This window comes from Temnothorax americanus, unplaced genomic scaffold (genome assembly GCF_048541705.1).
Source record: "Temnothorax americanus isolate GAGA-0224 unplaced genomic scaffold, ASM4854170v1 Scaffold146, whole genome shotgun sequence".
Lineage (NCBI taxonomy): Eukaryota > Metazoa > Arthropoda > Insecta > Hymenoptera > Formicidae > Temnothorax > Temnothorax americanus.
Window position 1 is genome coordinate 132,537 of NW_027509282.1, and position 21,602 is coordinate 154,138.

The 21,602-nt window shown below is 40.6% G+C and overlaps 1 protein-coding gene and 1 pseudogene across 2 annotated transcripts; one reads left to right on the plus strand and one right to left on the minus strand.

The window, feature by feature from the left end:
- Positions 1-116: 116 nt before the first annotated feature.
- Positions 117-10,496, minus strand: LOC143894889 (uncharacterized; annotated as a pseudogene). The gene is made up of 4 exons (XR_013256198.1): positions 10,206-10,496; positions 9,357-9,490; positions 8,847-9,043; positions 117-8,317 (listed from the first exon to the last, which is right to left on the minus strand). The product of XR_013256198.1 is annotated as an uncharacterized LOC143894889 (transcript).
- On the plus strand, positions 5,147-7,067 carry LOC143894887 (uncharacterized). Its single transcript, XM_077401560.1, has 3 exons — positions 5,147-5,362; positions 5,799-6,495; positions 7,021-7,067. The coding sequence occupies exons 1-3, from the start codon at positions 5,147-5,149 to the stop codon at positions 7,065-7,067; spliced, it is 960 nt and encodes a 319-aa protein (XP_077257686.1).
- Positions 10,497-21,602: the final 11,106 nt, after the last annotated feature.

Consider the following 21,602-nt stretch of genomic DNA (forward strand, 5'->3'; position numbering starts at 1 on the left):
TATATTATATTTAAATCTAATATATTGTTGCGCTCGCCGAGTTCGCGTTCACGTCTCACCGCTCGTTCTCTCACTCGCTCGCGCAACCGGCACTCGCGGTCAATGAGGAGACACAATATTAAAATAAGAAAAACTCGTTTATTAGAGCAAACGGAATAAATACAGAATCGAGCCGTCACGTTCGCTCGGAGACGGAGGCTCGGAACAACAACAACTGAAAAACAGTCAATCGATAAATCCATAACAGCTGGTCGTCAGGGATGCTTCGCAACTCGCCGCCTTGTAACGGGTGTCAAAGCACGGGCGCAACACTGCTCCCCCTCTTCAAGATTGTCGTCCCGACAATCCTGGAGAGCAGTGTCCCAGCAGCTCTTCCTGCTGCGGATTCCAGGGCACGTGGATGGTCCTCGCCCTACCCCGAGCTGCTGCAACGGGTTACCGGGCCTCATCCTTTCTAGTCCCAATCCGCTTCTTCGGGCTAGTCCCCTTTCAGCTTCTTCTTTAGAGAAAGCTGGCCAGACTCCCTCCATAGCCTACTCTCGGGCGCCTCCCAATATTCTTCGCAGGAAAGACCATCTCCTTTCTTCGCGCCGCTCCTATTCCATCTTTGCAGTCGCCGACGCAGCTCTGGAGTTCTTCGGACAAGGGGGGGGGGGGAACTTTCCATGGACCCGGCGCCCCGCAGGGCTCCCCTAGTCTCCGCCCGGCATTCGCCCTATGGCCCACGGGAAAACCATGGGTCAAAAACCGTGGGCAGGCGGCTTCTTCAGAGAAGAGTCTCGGATCCTTTAGGGAACCCTTCCTATCCCCCAGGAACGAAGACTTACCTTAAACAAAAACAGTAACATAACACGCAGTAACATTGATAAAAAGAAAACTCTCAAACAAACTACCGGGTTCCGATTCTTTACGAATTTTCCACCGTCCTTTCCGAAAAAGGAGCTAACCTATCCGCATGTACTACCTTTTTCTTGTGCTTAGGCGTTCTTTGGATACAAAAAACCACATCACTTAATCATTTCACAACTAAGAAAGGACCTTCCCAACTACTCTGCAATTTCGGGGCTTTCCCCTTCTTCTTTCGAGGATTATAAATCATACTCTCTGTCCTTCGCGAGGAAGATTCTTCCTAGTACTTCGGTCGTACCAGGTTTTCATTCTAGAAGACTTAATTTTCATCCTTTTTCTAACCTCAGAATGTATTCCCTCTAATTTTTTTCTCAATCTCTTGACGAACCCGCCTTCCGATCCAGACTCTTCCTCCTGAAGAACCGGAGGGCTTTCTTGTAACAGGTTCAAGAGTAGCCTAAGATCTCGAGCACAACACATCTCTGTAGGAATCACTCCGGTGACCTCATGCTTCGAAGACCTATAAGCCAAAAGAAATAAGGGAATCCACTGATCCCAATCCTTCTGATTTTCAGAGATATACTTAGCTAAGTAGTTTATAATTGTCTGATGCTGTCTTTCGACTTGACCATCTGACTGAGGATGCAAGGCGGTAGTCCTGGTTTTTCTAATTCCGAGAAGTTTCACTACCTCCGCGAAAAGCCTTGACTCAAAATTCCTCCCCTGATCCGTATGGACTTCAGAGAGAACTCCATGTCGAGAAACAAACTGACCAATAAAAGTTTCGGCTACTATTCTCGCCCTGATATTTTTTAAAGGAAATGCTTCCACCCACTTAGTGAAGCAATCTACAATTACTAACAAATACTTGTTTCCAGATTTAGTCAAAGGAAGAGGACCAAGTATGTCCATCTGGACCCTTTCGAAAGGAACCCCTACATTGAAGATCTGCAACGGAGACTTTCCCTTCCCCGAGGGGCCCTTCTTTGCAACACAGACCTCGCAAGACCTACACCAGTCCTCCACGTCTCGTTTACAGGTTGCCCAGTAAAATCGTTTCCGGATTTTCTCAAGAGTCTTGTTTACTCCAAAATGCCCCCCTGACGAAGAATCGTGTGCCTCCTCCAGAATTTGTTTAATTCGACTTCGTGGCACCACGAGTTGATAAATCCTAGATCTCAAATTAGGGGCTTCCCACCTCTTATAGAGAACGCCATTTTTCAAAACAAGAGCATCCCAATAAGACAGATAAATCTGCGCCGAGACGTCTCTTTCGTAGATCTCAGAACGAGTCGGACGTTCCCCCAGCTCTTTACCTCGATAAATTATTGCGATACTCTGATCCTCCTGCTGCTGCTTTCTCCAATCTTTCAAAGTTTTTCCCTCTAAAACTATCTGTGCGACTGTCTTTTTCAACGCCTCAACATTTCTCTCCTCTATTCTTTTGCAAAATATACAGCCGTTTTCTTCACACTGACGCCTGGATAGACCGTCGGCGTTTCTGTGCAAAAGTCCCTTTCGGTAGACATTTTCGAAGTCAAACTGCTGAAGCTTTTCCAGCCAGCGAGCTAGTTGTCCTTCTAAATCTTTAAAGGACATGAGCCATTTAAAGGAAGCATGATCTGTACGGATAATAAACTTTTGACCCAAAAGATAATGTCGGAAAGATTTGACCGAATTCACTATTGCAAGTAATTCTCGTCGAGTAACACAATAATTCTTTTCCGTCTTACTTAATACACGGCTGAAATACGCAATAACCTTTTCCTGCCCGTCCTGAATCTGCGATAACACCGTACCGATACCGATGTTAGAGGCGTCCGTGTCTAGCACGAACTCACCCTTCCCTTTCGGGAAAGAAAGTAATGGGGGAGACGTCAACGCCTGTTTCAAATTATCAAAAGAATTTTGACATTCGTTTCCCCAAATAAATTTAACTTGATTTCCAGTCAATGTAAAAAGGGGTTTGGCAATGGAAGAAAAATCTTTCACGAATTTTCGGTAATAAGAACAAAAACCGAGAAAACTGCGCAACAGTTTCTTAGAATGAGGAATCTTCCAATCTTTCACGGCAGCAATCTTTTCGGGATCCGTAGCAACGCCTTCTGCCGAAACTACATGTCCCAAATATCTAACCCTTTTTTTGAAAAAGCACACATTTTTTCGGATTAATTTTCAAATTGGCTAAACGTAACTGAGAAAATACTTCCTCCAAATTCTTAATCATCTCTTCGAAACTTTTACCAAAAACGATTACGTCGTCCAAGTATAATAAACAAATCTTCGATAGTAATTTTCGTAGGACCTTTTCCATTAATCGCTGAAATGTGGCAGGGGCGTTGCACAATCCAAATGGCATTACTGTAAATTGCCAAAGTCCCTTTCCAATAGAAAAAGCTGTTTTTTCGCGATCCTCCGGACGGATCTTAATTTGCCAGTAACCGCTCTTAAGATCAAGAGTAGAAAACCAACTGTAACCTGATAACTGATCTAAGATATCATCTATCCTGGACAAAGGATAAGAATCCTTTTTAGTCACTTTGTTTACCTCCCGAAAATCAACGCAAAAACGAATCGAACCATCTTTCTTCCTTACAAGGACAGCCGGTGAAATCCAAGGGCTATAAGACTCCTCGATCACACCCTGTTTTCTCATCTCCTCAATAATTTCGTCGACTTCCTTTCGCATACAAAAAGGAATACGTCGGGGAGTTTGTTTAATTGGAGTAGTTCCTTCCTCTAAGTTAATCTCATGATTAACAATTTCACAATTGCCCGCAATTACGTTTTCGGAAAAGACATCCTGGAATTTATTTAAAAATTCAGCAAAAACTTTCTTCTGTTCTTTATCTAGATTCTCAGAATTTTTTTCATATAGTTCCCTTAAAAAAGGGGCGACATTTTCAGAAAAATTTTTTACCCGAGAGCAATTCAAAACTTTTCCATCACTCAGCTTTATTTTTCTAAAAACTGAATAAAAAATTCTCCCTAAATTTACGATTTTCAAGAAGTCTCCTTCTAACAAACATTCGTCACTTATTTCAGCCACGAACATCGAAACCTTTTCCGAAAATTCCCCGATTTGAACTACAACCTCAACTTTGAACTCCACAGGGACCTTTTCTCCGGTAGGATATCGTAGAAAACAATTTTCAACCCGAATTTTTCTTTTAGTCTCCTCAAGGAACTTCCTGCTTAAAATGGAGACATCGGAACCCGTGTCAATTTTAAAATTACAATCCTTTCCATCTAACTTCCCCTTGAAACAAAAATTTAAAGAATTACACTTATTATCGCTAACGGAACGTATCTCTACATCCGAGGTTTTGTTCGCGCAGGTCACTCTCCCCCCGCCGAGAGTAACTAATCCGCGTTTCCCTTTTTCGTGTTACTAGGACATTCCGCCCGGAAATGTCCGACTTTTCCACAAAGCCAGCATTCCTTATTAGAGGAAGCACGGTACCGGTTATTACGCGAGAAACCCTTGCGGCCATTTTCCTCCTTCTTTTCCTCGATTTTACCATGCTCGTCATCCTTCTTTTCTTCTTTTTCGAAACGCTTACCAAAATTCTTTTTTCTTTTCTCGAAACCTCCAAAATTTTCCCCGTGAATGGCTTTAACAGCTTTCGCCCTTTCTACCGCTAACTTTAAAGAGGTAATTCCTTTCAATTGTAAAGTTCTCTTTACAAAGCCGTCCGAAAATGCCGAAATAAATTGCGAGCACGCGACTTTATCTCGGACCGCGTAAGAGCACTCGGGATACGCTAGACGGGCAAGTCTCTCTAAAGCCCGGTCTACATAGGCCGCAGTTCGCAAAACGCAAGACACACTCACAGTCTACATGTCAATCTAACAAAGAGGTTAGTTTGACATGTAGACTGTGTGTGTGCTTGCGTTTTGCGAACTGCGGCCTATGTAGACCGGGCTTAACTCAGAACCGAGTGACGCGAAATCCTCTCCGTATTTCTGCTTTCGATTTATGAAAAGCGAATAATAATTCTGAGAGAGGTGTCTCTCCCCAAAGCGTAATAGGGTCGTTGCATAAAAAAATTTTATTTTAATATCTGAAAGACTTTTCCGTAACAAATTGTGGGAAAATTTTTTTCAAAAAATATTAATAATTGACTGAGTTATAATAAAACGAAAATTAAAACCGTTTGAAACGGTACCTTCTTCGCGCGCTTACTATGTGACGTCACATGCTGGTACGCACGCAGCACGCAGTCTGCTGGCGTTTCGTCGACCGTACAGCATACACGAATGATATGCTGTTCAATGACATTTAGTTGGCCGAAATATGGAGAATATCGCTATTAATTCAAAAAAGAAGGAGTCGTATAAGTGGTGTTTTGTACCTAAGTGTACTAATACGAGTATCAAAACACCAAATAAAATATTTTTAACAATGCCACGTGATATAAAACATCGAAAGACATGGATGAAAATGGCTAGACGTGATGATGTAGCGGATCCACCAACAAGTTGCTTGTTCTGTTGTGAAGATCATTTTAATGTAATTATGATATAGGCTGCTTTTCTTTTAGTAACACAAGTTGACACAAACATCGTTCTATCCTTCTTGGCATTCAATGAATACAAAGATAGAACGATACTTGTGTCGACTTGTGTTACTAAAAGGAAAGCAGCTATATTCATGACTTATATAGAATATACATAATAATAATATACACAATCAAAATGATATTTATAAAGGACACATTTTGTATATCCGATTATTTGAACATTACATTTAATTTTTTAGGTTATATTAAATTAAAGAAGAATATCTTTAAATATTTACAATTTAAATGTATTCTTATTTTATTAAATTAATAAATATAAATAAATTTTAATAAATATAAAAATATATTTTATATATTTTTTACATATTTATATATTTTACATATTTATACATTTTATATATTTTTTACATATTTATTACATATTAGTTACAGGAAGATATAGACAATTATTGTAGATTTAAAATAATGGGAGGACGAATTCAATTGAAAAAAGACACGGTTCCACATATTTTCGATTGTCAGAAGGATAGACAGAATACTAGCGATAAAGCTGATATGAGACCGGGAGCTGCAAAACGAAAAAGAATACAAATTCTGCAGGATATGGAAAAGGAAGTATCAGAGAAAACAGTGGCTGATGAAATAGATGCAGGATGTTTTTCTCAAACAGTGATGGATACTACTGATGATGCTTTAATACAAGAAAATATGGATATTGATGAAAGGAATAATTTAGAAATTCGATTTATAGATGTCGGTATACAAGCGAAGCCACATTTCAGAAGTAAAGCTATTCTTTGCAAACCCATAAGTAAAGACATGGCCTGTTCTCCTATTAAGCAATACATAAACGCGGAAAAAAGTAGTATTGATAAATCCAGCAGTAATATTACTAATGATACTATCGATAATATTACATCGATAAGTGAGGATACTTTGAAGAGTACCGATGAATATTTTCCTTCAGAAGAATACACGAGTGAAGAATTAAAAACGCATAAAACGGAATCAGACGATATTACGAAAAAATTAAAGCTTTCTATTATAAAAAAAAAACCTAAAATGTATATAGGTATTCCAGAGCAGTTTCTATATGTCATAGATTTTTTGCACAACAAGACAGGTTTAGTTCATACAGACATATATTTAACACTAACTAAAATTAAAATGAATGATACATTTTCTCGCTTAGGCGATGAGTTTGGCATGTCTGCTAGTCATGCAAATAGAATTTTTAATAAGTCTGTCCCATTAATAGCAAATTGTTTAAAGTCTCTTACTTTTTGGCCAAAAAAAAAGATACTATACAGTTTTTACTTCCTATATCATTTCGAGCAAGATATAGTAATGTACAGTCTATAATTGATTGTCTAGAAATAGAAATTCAAAAACCTACTAATGCAGTACATCAAGCTCTAACGTGGTCAGATTACAAAAAATGTAATACCTTAAAATATTTAATATCTTCGACACCAGATGGAATGATTAATTATATTTTTTGCGGTTATGGAGGAAGAACAACAGATGCGTTAATCGTGGAAAATTGTGGCTACTTAGATGTAATACCTCCAAGATGCGGAATTATGGCAGATCGTGGATTTAAACATATCGAGCATTTAATAACACAAAAAGAATGTGTATTGATTAGACCTCCCAGCGTCGCAAGTTCCGTTAAACCATCAAAAGCAGAAGTGATGCAAACTAAAAGGATTGCAAGTTTGCGAATACATATTGAACGAGTAATAAGAAGATTAAGAGAATTTAATTTTCTTCAACCTCATTCCTGCATTCATCATGAAGCCATTAGTACAACTGATGATATTATTATCATTGCAGCAGCACTTATTAATTTACAACAACCAATTATAAATCAGTAAGAAGAAAGTATTAAAATGAATTTTATAACGCAATATTTTAATTATTTTATTCCCAATTAGCATACTACAATACACATTTTTTTTCTATTTTTGTACAGATTCTAAAAGTAATGGAAAAATATTTTTTCCCCAGAATTTTAATGAATTGGATATTATATTTTTAGTGTAATCGGAATCATAATCCACCCACACGAGTTTTACTTCTTTGGATGTCTCAAAATCAAATTTTGCCACGCAAAATAAACCTTTAGTTCGATTGGCAAACATCATTTGAATTTGCATTTGGGAATAAAACTTCTTTGCTATTGATCCGTCTTTACATATATATCTGTCTTCAGATTTTTCGGTTAATGGGCATTTAACTTCAACGATATAATCTTTTGTGTAAGAATCAGGAGAGGCTCCGAATATAGGGTAATCAGGCAACAATATTAAACCAGTTGGGTAAAATTTCGTTCCCAACTTTTTCTCGACTGCCTGTAAAACTTCTCGTTCAAGATTTTTTCCTCGTCTCATTGCTTCAGTCTCTATTAATTTTACTGCACCTATAACTCTTTCAACGTATGAACCGTTTGTAGTTTTACAGTTTGCAGCTTCATATATGGTCGAAGCTGTAATCCTTCCATACCGTAGTTCATACCATAGCGGACAGGAACTTTGCTCTTTTGTAGCTTTCGTAGCTTCAAAGCATAAATTCGGGTTCATATGTTGCTTTGCAAAAAGTAAAAAGTCAGCAACATTTCTTTTATCTCGATCACTCTTGTTACAATATTTTAAAAGAAGAAAATGTAATGATAATGATTTTAAAGAATCGTCATAATTATATATAAAATGACGCGTGATTTGACTGTCAAGTTTTTTTGCTTTAGCTATTTCAATGAGATCTTCCAAAAAATTTGTATTTAACACTGTAGGTTGTTCATATTTGCTTCGCAGTTACAAATTTTAGTGATGTTCCTATTGAAGACATTGTGGGACGCTTCCAATAGCATGCTACAGATGTTGGAGCAGGCTCTTCGCTTCTTCGATGTGCCCACATTAAAAATGCTATGGCATGCTTGCAACCACCTAAAATCACCGTACACATTTGAAGCAACTTATATAATAACATGAATAAAATTCAAGATGATTGGTTCACTATTTCATCGCCTGGAGAACTATCAATAATTTGGAATAAAAAATGTTAAAGTTTATTTAATATTAGTTATAATAAATATAAAATAATTATTTATATCTAGTTATATAATTAACACGAGAATAATTAATAACAAATTTCTTCATTTTATTCAAATTATAGAAATGCCAAATGTTTCACTTTCATTTTAGTCTATTTTTGTCGCCGGCTAGATCATTATTTATACTATTCATAAAAATATCTTTTGTTAATAATATTCATAAAAAAATATTATATTATCATAACTTGTTTCTAGCAAAAAAGTAGTTACTATAATAAATCAATGCGGTAATGGAATCTACATTCTTTACACAGCATAGCTAAAATCTTCCGCGATGATGTTAGAGCAACAAACAAATACTCTGCTTTACATAATTTTAACATAATATTTTTAGACAAATTTTGTGTAAAAGTAAATTTTACCTAAAGAAGCTGCACAATCAAAGCATTGCACACCTTTAATTTCATTTTTTCTTTCATCGATTATTAATTCGACCGCATATGCCTTGTTCCGGACTTTGTGTTCAGGACATATTTTAGCACGAATGATACACATTCTTTTTTGACGACATATCTCTACATATCCAATTGCTTCATCACCATACCTTTCCTGACTTGCTCTAAAAAATAAAATAATATATGATTAAATGTTTAAAAAATTATTGAGCACAGGATATGTCAGAGCTATTTGACAGGTGCAATAAAAAGTAAGGTTAGAATTAATTGTTCTAATAAAATTGTCTATAGATTTTTGATTGTACATTAATTTAAATATAGTTCGAATAAGCTGGAGATTGTAAAAATTATTAGCACTAACCGTTGTGCCTGACATAGTCTTACTAACCTATATTTTTGAGTTCCTAATTATTAATCTAAACAGTTATAACTAATGAATGTTTATATAACAAATACGGTACTTAAAGATTCACGTACCTATGTACTTTAACTCCTCGAGATTCAGCAATATTGAGTGTTGGATTGTTTGCAAAGAAATCTGAAATCATTACCACATCCACACGTGGTAAATTATCCGACTGAGCTTTGACGAAACCTGGCTGTGCCGTGATTCACGATTACACTTATACACAATTACACTGCGAATCACTTATTTTGTAGTATATTTAAATGCAAACAATTAAAATATCTGCGTACACAAATATACTGGTATTTTGGTAAGTTCGACGTCCACCGTCAGTCTCATACCGTACGGCTCGATCGTCTACCAGCATTTGACGTCACGATGCAGCCGTCCAATCAGAACTCGTTTAAGTCACGTGGTTAAATTCGTATATTTTAGCATTTTTAATAAATTATAATTAATTTCTGAAGTATTAAATTTTGTTTCCAATGTCATATTCATATTTATCACCCTTAATTTAGTATAAAAAAAAAGTTTCAGAGAAAAAAAAAATTTGTGCAACGACCCTATTCCAGCTTTGACTTTAATTCCGCGTACTCCAAGCTCCCGATATTCTCGACCGAATCTAGAATCGAGCGCGCTTTCCCTTTTAAGCACGAGGCCAACGCAATAGTTCTCGACACGTCACTACACTGATTCGCACGCGCGATGATCTCAAATTGAGAGAAAAACTCTCGCAGCAGGACCGACCCATCGTAAACGTCGGGCTTAAGTTTAAAGCCCAGCTCCACGCGCGCGTCATTTGCTCCCGGAAATGCGGTACAAGCCGCTGGAAACGCTCGCGTACCGCTCACTACCGGAAACACGCCATAAGTCGACGTACCCGCGCGCTAATCACCCGCCCCGGGAAACGCAGAACGCACCCCCGAACTCCGCGTTTCTTCGGTCGCTCTATTTATGGTAGGACTTAGCTGTAAAGAACGGAGACGTTGTAGCTCCTTGTCCCGGCGCCGCAGCTCCTCCGCTTGCCTCTCGTCCCGACGTCGCAGCTCCTCCGTATGTTGCGCCTCCCTCCGCGCTTGTTCTTCGCGCAGCTGCCGCACTTCTTCGATGACGGTCTGCAGAGTCGCCGCTAACGACGTCACCTCCGGGGTGTCCGGCTGCGGTGTCCCCACTCGTGCTCGCTTCCTCGAAGAAGGCGCCGATGAGGCCATTCCGTCCGTTTGAATCTCTGTCGCTCTCCTGTTCCGCGGTCGCTCGTCCAATCCCGAATGAGCCCCCAAAAATGTTGCGCTCGCCGAGTTCGCGTTCACGTCTCACCGCTCGTTCTCTCACTCGCTCGCGCAACCGGCACTCGCGGTCAATGAGGAGACACAATATTAAAATAGGAAAGACTCGTTTATTAGAGCAAACGGAATAAATACAGAATCGAGTCGTCACGTTCGCTCGGAGACGGAGGCTTGGAACAATAACAACTGAAAAACAGTCAATCGATAAATCCATAACAGCTGGTCGTCAGGGACGCTTCGCAACTCGCCGCCTTGTAACGGGTGTCAGAGCACGGGCGCAACAATATTATATCTAAATTTTTATAAACATTATGTGCGGCATATAAATAAATATAATTAAATGTTGTGACATAAAAGTATAATGCAATGTACTTTACATTGCATTATATCTTATTTACTATAATATTATAAGAGGGTTGCATGAGACCAAGACAAGACAATATTTATAAAAATATTGTATTGCTATTGAAAATTTTGGAAATTTTAATCTTGTCTTGGTCTTGATAAATATTTGTAGCAAAAATCTCGTCTTGTCTTGTTCTGTCTTGAGTTTATTAATAATTTTTATCTAATATTAAATAATCATTTAAAGTAATATTTTATATAATTTTAATAATAATTAACATGATTTAACATATATTACTCTATTATTACTTTTTATGCATTTATTTATTTTTTATAATACTAAATATATTAGGTAAATCTGAAGAATTTGGGCCTCCTCACCGATTTCGTTGAACTTAGGCTTAATCGACGCGTTTTTGCGTAAAACAACCGAATCTGGCAGAAAAAAGCGTCGCTCTGCCCCGCGACGCGAGATATTACTAGTAGGCATAAAAATAAGAATTCTAGGCCGGGGATCTCAGGGGAGGTGAGGGGCGGGGGGAAGGACTCGCGGTCGAAGAGTCTGCTGGGGGGGGAGGACTCTAGCGCCGCCGTCATCCGAGAGGGGGGGAGGGGGGGTGATCTGCGTTCCCGCCATATGGTTGGTGAGGGGGGGGGAAGGGGGAAGGGCTTCGAGATAGAGGAGGTTCTAGGGGGGGGGGAATCAGGCGAGCGCGTCGGGACATGTTCGATAAACAAATGCCACCTCGCGTCGATGTTCGGCCGATAGTATTTATAAACAGATGTCATTTCACACTTCAAATGCGAGCGAGCGCCTATGGCAGGCGGCTATAATTTATGACCTGCGACTAGCGTGACACCGCGGTCCTTTTTACTTTTCTTCGTAGGAACTGTAGGAAGAGCCGCTTATCGATGTTTCGCGGCGCCATTCGGTTATGGCGTCGCGCGTTACAAAGGCGAGCGCCGATGACAGGCTGCTAGATTCTATAAACACTAGACGGGATAAGCGCGGCAACGCGACTCAATTTCTATGAGTATCGACAAACGTCGATGACAGAATTTATAAACAGATATCATCTCGCACTGCGGATGGCCCAGCATCGATGGTCGCGCGACGTAGGTACTCAATCAAAAAACTTTACGGCTTAACCGTTGCGGGTTACAAAGACGAGCGCCGACGACAGGCTGCTAGATTTTATAAACACTAGACAGCAATGCGACTCAATTTCTATGGGCGATATTGTTTTTGTGCAGTGTATGCACTAAAACAGAAGAAACGATACGCGATGCTCAAGTTGGAACGAGAGGAAAAAACAATAGAAAAAGTATATAAGAAAGAATGAAGCGAGTCAAAATCACAGTCTGTGATTTGAAAGTCTACGCGTCGATACATCAATTAGAAAAAAGTATAGCAAGATGACAATAATGCAGATATGGATCGCGAGTTAACGGACGACAGTGACTAGCAACATGGAACGGATAATTGAAAAGAACGAATTGAAAAGAAGAAGTGTACATTAAGATTCATACACGTATTGGGAAGTACGTTGAATTATTGGTGATGAACAATTCGGCACATATGTATATGTACTATGACCTCAATAATCCTAATCATCTATTGATGCTTCAAAGAACCTTCGAACGTGACCGTGATGATATTGATAATTGGGAGCTTAATCATTTTAATACCCCCTACTTCTTTCCTTATCCGCTTATGTCTGCGCACTATGTCGTTCAATATTGCAAACGATATTGTTCAGCGTGCGATCGAGTCACGTGCAAGTGCTCCATCGAAGAATGTGACGTGATTTAAAAAAAGACAGTATTAAAAAACAAAACATGGAACATCTCGATAAAACGGAACGCGACCTGGTGGAAGGATCCAACCAAATCGCTACCTTGACGAATATCTTGCATGGGAACAGCGATGCGAGAAGTTTATTGAGGAGCTTGAAGAAGACTTGCCGTTCCAAACGTCCGCGGGTCTCAGACGGCTCTCAGACTGTCGGAAACAGATCATCTTTAGTGGCAAGAATCGCGCAACTCGATAGTGCAAAGACTCTATTACAGAGACGGTTCGTACATATCGGTGGTGAGCACGCGGCGGGCAATAGTAGCGGTAACGAAAACGCGGAAAGACTCGTTTGGCGAAAGATCGATGCTGCGTTCGAATGGCGTGTATTGACTGGTGCAGTGATAAATATCAATTACATCAAACCGCGAAAATTTCTCGAAGATGCCGAAGTCATCGTGTTCGATCATGTGTAAAACGTCGTGCAAACACACGCAAGTGTAAAGATAAACACCGTGTTCAACGGCGAGTTTGTGACGGGTGACAAACGTGACAATAAAAGTTTCAACACGAGTAACTGTGAACTCTTTCGTTTGTCCGATCTGCGCGAGTGGTACAAGCTACACGTTATCGAGCCCACATTAGCAAAACTCGAGGAGTTTCAGGAACGCGATAGCGGATGAGCGTTGTCGCGTATACTCAATTTGACAGTGAACGTGAACAAGTACAATCCTTTGCGCGCGGGATGTTACATCAAAATTTACCGGAAAAAATTAAATTGAAAAAAGTTGTGATCAACGCGTGCATTCTATGGACAATGCGTGCTTCGCGTGGTCAGTGGTCGCCGCGCTGTATCCTGTCAAGGATCATACATATCGGGAATCCTCGTACCCTAATTACAAAAATATATTAAATTTACAAGACATTGCGTTTCCAATGACTTTGAAACAGATTAAAAATTTTGAAAATCACAACAATATATCCATCAATGTGTATACCATCAAGGAAGAGAAGACGCCAACCGTTCTCCCGATACGGTTCACCGACCGGAAGAGAGAAAAGCACGTAAATCTGCTGTACGTGCTGGACCCGCGAGACGACGTGGGACATTTCGCGTGGATAAAAAATATATCCCGCCTCGTGAGTTCGCAATTGAGCAGGTACAATGGTCGGAAATACTTTTGCGATTGGTGAGTACTTATACTCCATTTAATAAAATTATAAAATATTTTATTTTTTATTTAATAAATTACAAAATTGTGTTTTTCTTTTTGCAGATGTTTACATTATTTTCATTCGAGCGAGAAATTGGAAGCCCACGGTGTAGACTGCCGAGAGATAAACAACTGTGCCATCCGACTACCGAGCGAGGACGACAAGTGGCTGAGTTTCAAAAATCACAGCAGGAAGGAACGACTTCCATATGTCGTATACACCGACCTGGAATGTACCCTCGAGAAGACGGATGCGGATCCGACAACGTCCACGTTCAGGTCTTAACATCACCAGGTATTTAGCATAGGATACTACGTGCGGTGCTCGTACGACGACTCGTTATCCGCGTATCGATTTCGTCGCGATAAGGATTGCGTCGCGTGGTTCGCCGAGAAACTAAGACGTTTAGCACACGACGTAAAGAACATCTTGTCCGATAATATACCCATGGCGGATTTCACGCGAGACGAGTGGAAAAAGTTTAACAGCGCAACGCACTGTCACGTGTGCGAAAAACCGTTCGAGCCAGACGACGTGCGCGTACGCGATCACTGTCACTTGACCGGCAATTATCGAGGTCCCGCGCATTCTAATTGTAACTTAAATTATAAAAATTCTCACTTCATTCCCATAGTATTTTATAATTTATCGGGTTATGATTCTTATTTTATTATAAAAGAAATTACCACCCCGTACGAAGGACGCGTAGAATTATTCCCAATCAAGAAGGAAAATTATATTTCGTTTACGAAGAACGTCAAAAGCACTGAAAATAAAAACAACAAAATTGCATCAAATTAAGATTTATCGACTCGTACAAATTTCTTAGCACGAGTCTTGAAAAATTAGCGCATCCTTCCTCGATAAGAATAAGTTAAAAATTATACGTTCAAAATTTTCCGCGTTATCCGACCAAGATTTCGAATTATTGATGCGAAAAAGTGTCTTTTTGTACGAGTACATTGACTGCGTCGAAAAGTTGGAGGATGCGTGTTTACCATCGCGCGACTCGTTTTACAGTTCATTGACAGGCGACACCGTATCCGAGAGCGATTACGCGCACGCCGTCAACGTCTGGCAGCGGTTCGCTCCATTCAAACGCTCGGTGACTACAGCGATCTGTATCTAAAGATCGATGTCTTGCTGTTGGCCGATATCTTTGAAAATTTTCGCGATAGCTGCGTCGCGAGTTATGGACTCGATCCGGCGTATTGTATTATTACACTCTACCGGGGTTTACGTGGGACGCTATGTTGAAGCATACGGGTATCAATTTCGAACTGTTCACGGACATTGACATGGTCATGTTCATCGAACGCGGTATTTGCGGCGGTTTGAGTCAATGTTCAAACAGATACGCGCTGGCCAATAACAGGTACATGCAATCTTACGATACATCGAAAACATCATCGTACCTGATGTATTTCGACGTAAACAACTTGTACAGCTGGGCAATGTGTCAATCATTGTCTTATGCAGACTTTTGATGGGTCGAAGACGTCTCGAATTTCGAGTTTAGCGCTATCGCTTTGGATTCGCCCACGGGTTACATTCTCGAAGTCGATCTAGAGTATCCGCAGAATAAACACGACGCGCACGCCGACTTTACCGTTCTGTCCGACGCGCAATAAACCACCCGATAAACGGCAGGACAAACTTCTCGCTACGCTGTACGATAAGAAGCGTTATGTCATACAATACCGCAACCTACAGCAATGCACGCGCCACGGTCTTCGCATCACAAAAATTCATCGCGTATTACAATTCGCTCAATCTCCATGGCTCCGCAATTACATCGAACTTAATACAAAATTTAGAACATTGGCCAAAAACGATTTCGAGCAAAATCTGTATAAATTGATGAACAACGCGGTTTTTGGGAAAACGATGGAGAACGTTCAAAATCACGTTGATGTAAAATTATTAACAAAGTGGGAGGGTAGATACAGCGCGGAGGCACTGATCTCGAAACCAAATTTTCACAGCAGGAGCGTTTTTTCGGAAAATCTGATAGCCGTTGAACTGCGAAAACTCGAGGTTAAATTTAACAAACCTATTTACGTCGGCATGTGCATCCTCGACATATCGAAAGTCTGTTTGTACGAATTTCATCACGAGTACATGTCTCCCCTGTATCGCGACAAGTGTAGAATTATGTACACCGATACGGACAGTCTGATATATCACGTTGAGTGCGAGGATGTGTACAAGAACATGAAACGTGATATCGCTAAATTTGACACGAGCGATTACGCGATCAACAACGCGTACGGTATCCCACTCGCCAATAAAGAAGTTCCGGGTTTAATGAAAGATGAAAACAACGGTGCGATCATGACCGAATTTGTCGTACTCGGGGCGAAGATGTATGCCTTGCGAGTGGACGGTAAGAAAGACTGTAAAAAAGCGAAAGGTGTTAAGAGCAGCGTCGTAGCCAGGTTGATAACGTTCGACGATTACACGAGGTGTACACCGTATCCGAAACAAAAATTGCTCTGAGTCCGTACGACGACAAGCAATATATTATACCTAATTCGACCGATACGTTGCCGTGGGGACATTATCAAATACCTTTGTAACGTATGTATTATATAACGTATGTATAGTATAACGTATGTATAGTATAATGTATGTACAGTATAACCTATGTATAGTATAATGTATGTACAGTATAACGTATGTATAGTATAGTATAACGTATGATTGTATGTAGTAACGTATTGTGAGTGTTATATTACACAGTATTGGAAAGAATATTAATAAATAAATATATTGAATCTGTTTGCACAAGCTCGCGCACAAGCTTGATCTCAAGAGTCAAATGAGGAAAGAACAAATGAAAAGAATCCGTTTACTAAAAGAGAGATTGCGTTTCGTGATTTATATGTAATTCAAATCAAAAGTTTGAAGTGGGCAGAACTATACAAAGAATACCAACATTTGTTGCATAGGAGAAGGAAAACTGCCCTAAAACCTTCCCAGTATTCGTGAACAAAATTATACATCAGTAATATAAAAATATAATATAAGTACAATAAATGTCTCAAATGCATAAAAAAAACAAATAAATGGTTATTATAGAACAGTCCTTTCTTTAAATATGTATCATAATATACTTGGAGGTTTTACTGAGGTATTTCTTTATCATATAAAATCTTCCTTGCAAGAAGAATTGTCATAGTAGATTTTCGTATAATTTCTCTTGACGTAGTCAAGCTTAATATTAGTTGTTCTTCTCTAAAGAAAGGATCGTTTGAAACATAAACATAAATCAATTAATACAAGAATATCACTTCAGATTGAATTTATATAATCTGGGAAATAATGCATCAATCTTTTATTTTAAATAACGAATTACTATCATCAGTCTATTCAGTAATGTTATTTGTAATGTTAATGCTGATTGAGTATTACCAAATAAGTGTCTAAATCTCGGCAAAGCATTATACTATATCATGAGCGATTACTACAACATAAGCTATATACATGACATGAGCAACAACAGAAACATAAGCGATAAGTTTCTCACTGAATTTACTAGACTAAATCTTGTACTAGGCAGTCTTTGATTGACACATTAATTCACCACAGCATGAACGTAATACTAGATAACTAATAATTCGCAAGATATTTATTAGAAGATTATAAAGTAATTGAATAAGAACTTATATAGCAACGCACGGAAACGGTTATTCGATAGTGTTATTACAATGCCAGGAACGATCTATATATTTCGCAAAGAACGCATTCTCATTTAGTACGTAATACAAGTAAGTGTAACGAATGTCCGCAAATTAAAGTAATAGACGATAAAGAATATGACAGAATCAATTACAATGAAACAATCGTATGAAAGAAAGAAATAAACGTTTTCCTTGTAACTAAAATGGTTGCAACCGAAGGATTAATTATTTAATATACTTTAGACTGAACTCAGTGTTACAATTAGACTCGAAATAAACTTTTAATCTCTTTTCAAAAGACGAGGAAGTTTTCCTTTTGCTTGCTCTCGTGATTTATGCGAATTGTTAATTCAAAAGGTAACATTGAGAAGATAGATTTTGTCAGCTCAAAGGGTAACCTTGAGAGGAGAGATTCTCACTCTCGCAACGTTAGAAGAAATCCAACGTTTCCACTCTCGTAACGGTAGACGATATCTAACGTTTCCACTCTCGTAACGATAGACGATATCTAACGTTAACTCTAAAAAGTATTTAAACAGGTTACCTTTAGTTTCATGATAACATCACGTAAGAAGTTCATACACGAGTATATCTCGAAAATACCAAGTCAAAGCCTCGTTTATCCAGGACTTCGAAAGGGCGTTTTATCTCATGCCGAAAGGTTCTCTCGAACGTTCCAGAAAATGGCTGCCTTCCTCAAACCGTCTACGTGCCGGCATGGCTCGCCAGGATGTATCTCGCTGGCTTCCTCTCAATGACGATCGTTGTTGTCCTTTTCCGATCCGTGTATGTTTCACAATTATCTTATTTATCGTACACGAATAGGCAGATCTCAAATACTTTACGACTTAACTGCGAAAAGATGATGCAATTATGCGACTCGAATTTATGTATAACGCACGATGTATCACGCACGATATCTGGGAGACGAATGCTCGCTGCTCGCTCGCCCGGGCTGCACGCCCCTCCTAACATGCTCACGCAAGCGCGCGGGAAGCCCGCGCTCGGCCGCTCTCGAACGGTTGGGCCCTGTTTTGGAGCGCACACACACACATTCGAGCGCTCCGACCTACCGCAAGATGAACGCCATAGATGGCTGCACCAACACAATCTCTCTCTCTTTACATGTTGATTTCAAACAGAATCGCTCGACGACCGATGCCTTCAATACCGAATATGTGGAATAATGATTGATGCCGTGTTTCCTCACGAGACGTTGCACGTCGGTGTTGTAAAATTCCTTTCCCATATCGGTTTGTAGGTTACTAGGGCACCTCCCACTGTGTCGAATGATCTCTGCGACAGCGTTAGCTGTTTCGCTTCCGCCTTTACCCTTGAGTGGCACGGCCCACGCGTGCTTCCTCAACACATCGATGACGGTAGGTATGTAGTGGTAGCCTCCGTTGAAACGTGAGTACGGACGCATCTCGACGATGTCAGCTTGCCACAGGTCATCGTAACCTCGCACTATGACGTGTCTTCGGGGAAAATTTCTTCTCGCCGGAGCGTGCAGTCCCTCGACGAGTCGTTGCATCTCGATATTTTTACGTCCGTCGGATTTTAGCGATGTCATGTTTTTGTTGTCATTTATAACTGCTCGTTAGCCGTTTGTTAGCCGTTTATTTCCATTCGTCGTTGTTGTCGTCGACGTTCTCTAGCCGTTTGTAGCCTTTCCTGTCTCCGCGTAGTTTGCAGCCGTTTCTAAACCGCTCGTAATCGTTTTTAAGCTGTTTTCGAACCGTTTGACAACCGTCCAACAACCGTTCTTGAACCGCTAGACAGCCGTCCGACAACCGTTCTCGAGTCGTTCGTTGCTGTTCCTCGCCGTCGTTAATGAACCGTTGCTTCTCTTCTCTCGACGCCTTTTGATAGTCGTTTCTGCTGAACCGTTTGTCCATTGTTGTTGTTGTTGTTCGTTGTCGCGTCCGATTCAACGGTAGTCGAATGGCGAAGTTTGTTTATCGCAGTCCGTAACGCTTGCAGATCCTTCTCGAACGCAGTCAGCTTCTCGTCTGATTCTTTTCGTTGATTGTTCAACATTTTAAAGAATTGATCAACGTACAGTTTGTTAACTGCGTCGCCGTCAGTCTCAGGTTGCGCTACGCGACAAATCTTGCGCGACTTTGCGTCAAAGTCCGTGGCGGCGCGGCACAGAGCGTTATTGCAAACGAAATTTCTCATTAATCCGCTCCACCGATGGTACGAAATGGCATTCGTCGCGCCTCCGCTGTGCTCGAACAATCCAAATTGGTTGATCGGCATTTCGACGCTGATTGAACGGATCGCCGTCGCATGGTTTAATTTATAATAAGCCCGGCTTCGCGAAGTTCTTCGATGATCGACATGATCTCGTTGTCGTGGGCATTGTTGCCAGCTTGACGCGAAGCGTCGAGCAATCGCAGACGATCCACCAGCTCGTTGGGGTCGTCCCAGTGCACGTAGTCGATCTTATTGTCGGTTAGCGTCATCGCGCGAGGCATGGATAATCCCTTTCCGGATTTTTTCTTCTTGGATTCGGTAGACATCAACGGTGAGATTACAAATCGATACTTGAATCCCACGTTGCCCTTTAGTCGCCCGAGAAGATCATGCTTGTATTTATGAGCACTCGTTGCCAACAGTATGCTCCTGTACTTGATCTTATCGTCCTCCGTGTAGATCGTGTCATCGGGTATTTTTTTGAAGATCAACTCGTAAATACCGAGTGTGCCGGCGTATCGTATGCCGTCGATATAAATGTTATCCGCTTTGTCCACGTCAAAACTTTTATTACCGAGTATCAATCTATTATTGCCGAGATAAACGCCGTACGCTATGTCCATCGTTGGACAGGCGCCCAAAACATCTGCGATGTAAATTCGGCTCAGTGGACCCAAGTGATCTTCCAACGATTCTATAAACCATTTTCGACCCTCCGACGTTTGCAACCGATTATGAACGGTCGTCTTGAAACGACGTGGTTTCGAAAACTTTCGCGGTTTCAAGAAATTCGAGACTTGTACGTTGCACGGTTCGCGTCGGTGTAGAGGTTATCGGTGTAGAGGTTATCGGTCGTTTCGATTGATCAGATTTACACGGTGTCGATGACAGATCCGGCTAGGAGTCTAATCGTTTCTTCTTTCTCTTCGGTGTAGCATCCTCCTCCTCCTCCCCGCGCTGTTGAACGGATAGCGGTTCGATTTTCGCGTCAGCGTCGCTCTCCGTCGGCTCTTCTTTTTTCACCGCGATCAAGCTCGAGTTGTCAACGATCTTTTTCAACGGCCCGATGAGAGGTTTAAAGTGCGTGTCCAACTCGGTCTTCAAAACGCGAAGTTTCTTGCGAATCGAATTACTCGTCTTTGCAATCTCTTTCACGACTTTCTCGCGTTCGCAAATATTCTCGCTTTCGTCGATCGCAGCCATCACGGAAAAAAAAACAGAGTGTCGATCTCTCTCTGTAATAACGCTAATGTTTCACCTCCGACGAGGTATCGGCAACGACTGATCGCTTTTACGGTATCGCGAACACGTTAAATCCTTTTCTGTATCGGCCGTTCGAAAGCGCGCTGTCCTTGTCTATCACTACGAATCTGTACTTTTGTTGCCAACAATCGTGGCACAACGAGCAAAATTTATCGTACGACATGTCGGTATTCACGTGATCGTTGTACACGTGTTTCAAATTGGTACTATCCTGTTTGAACAGGATCAGCAGATTCGCGTTGTCCCGTATCAGATGTTTAGGTATTCTCGCGTACGTCTGACAGAGATAGAAGGAGTCGACGCTCGAGTGCCTGCCCATTGAGAAATACTCTCTCACAACGTCTTGCTTATCGCACGCCACGTCATCGAAGACGAAGATCGAGTTTGGACGTGCATCGCTCGGTGGAATGACGTCACTGTTATTGGAGAACGTAAAATAGCCGATTTCGTCGATCGATGTCAACAAATTCTCCAAATATCGATATTTCGGCTGTTGCAGCGATTTCGAGTATACGTACACGTTTTCGAAACGTA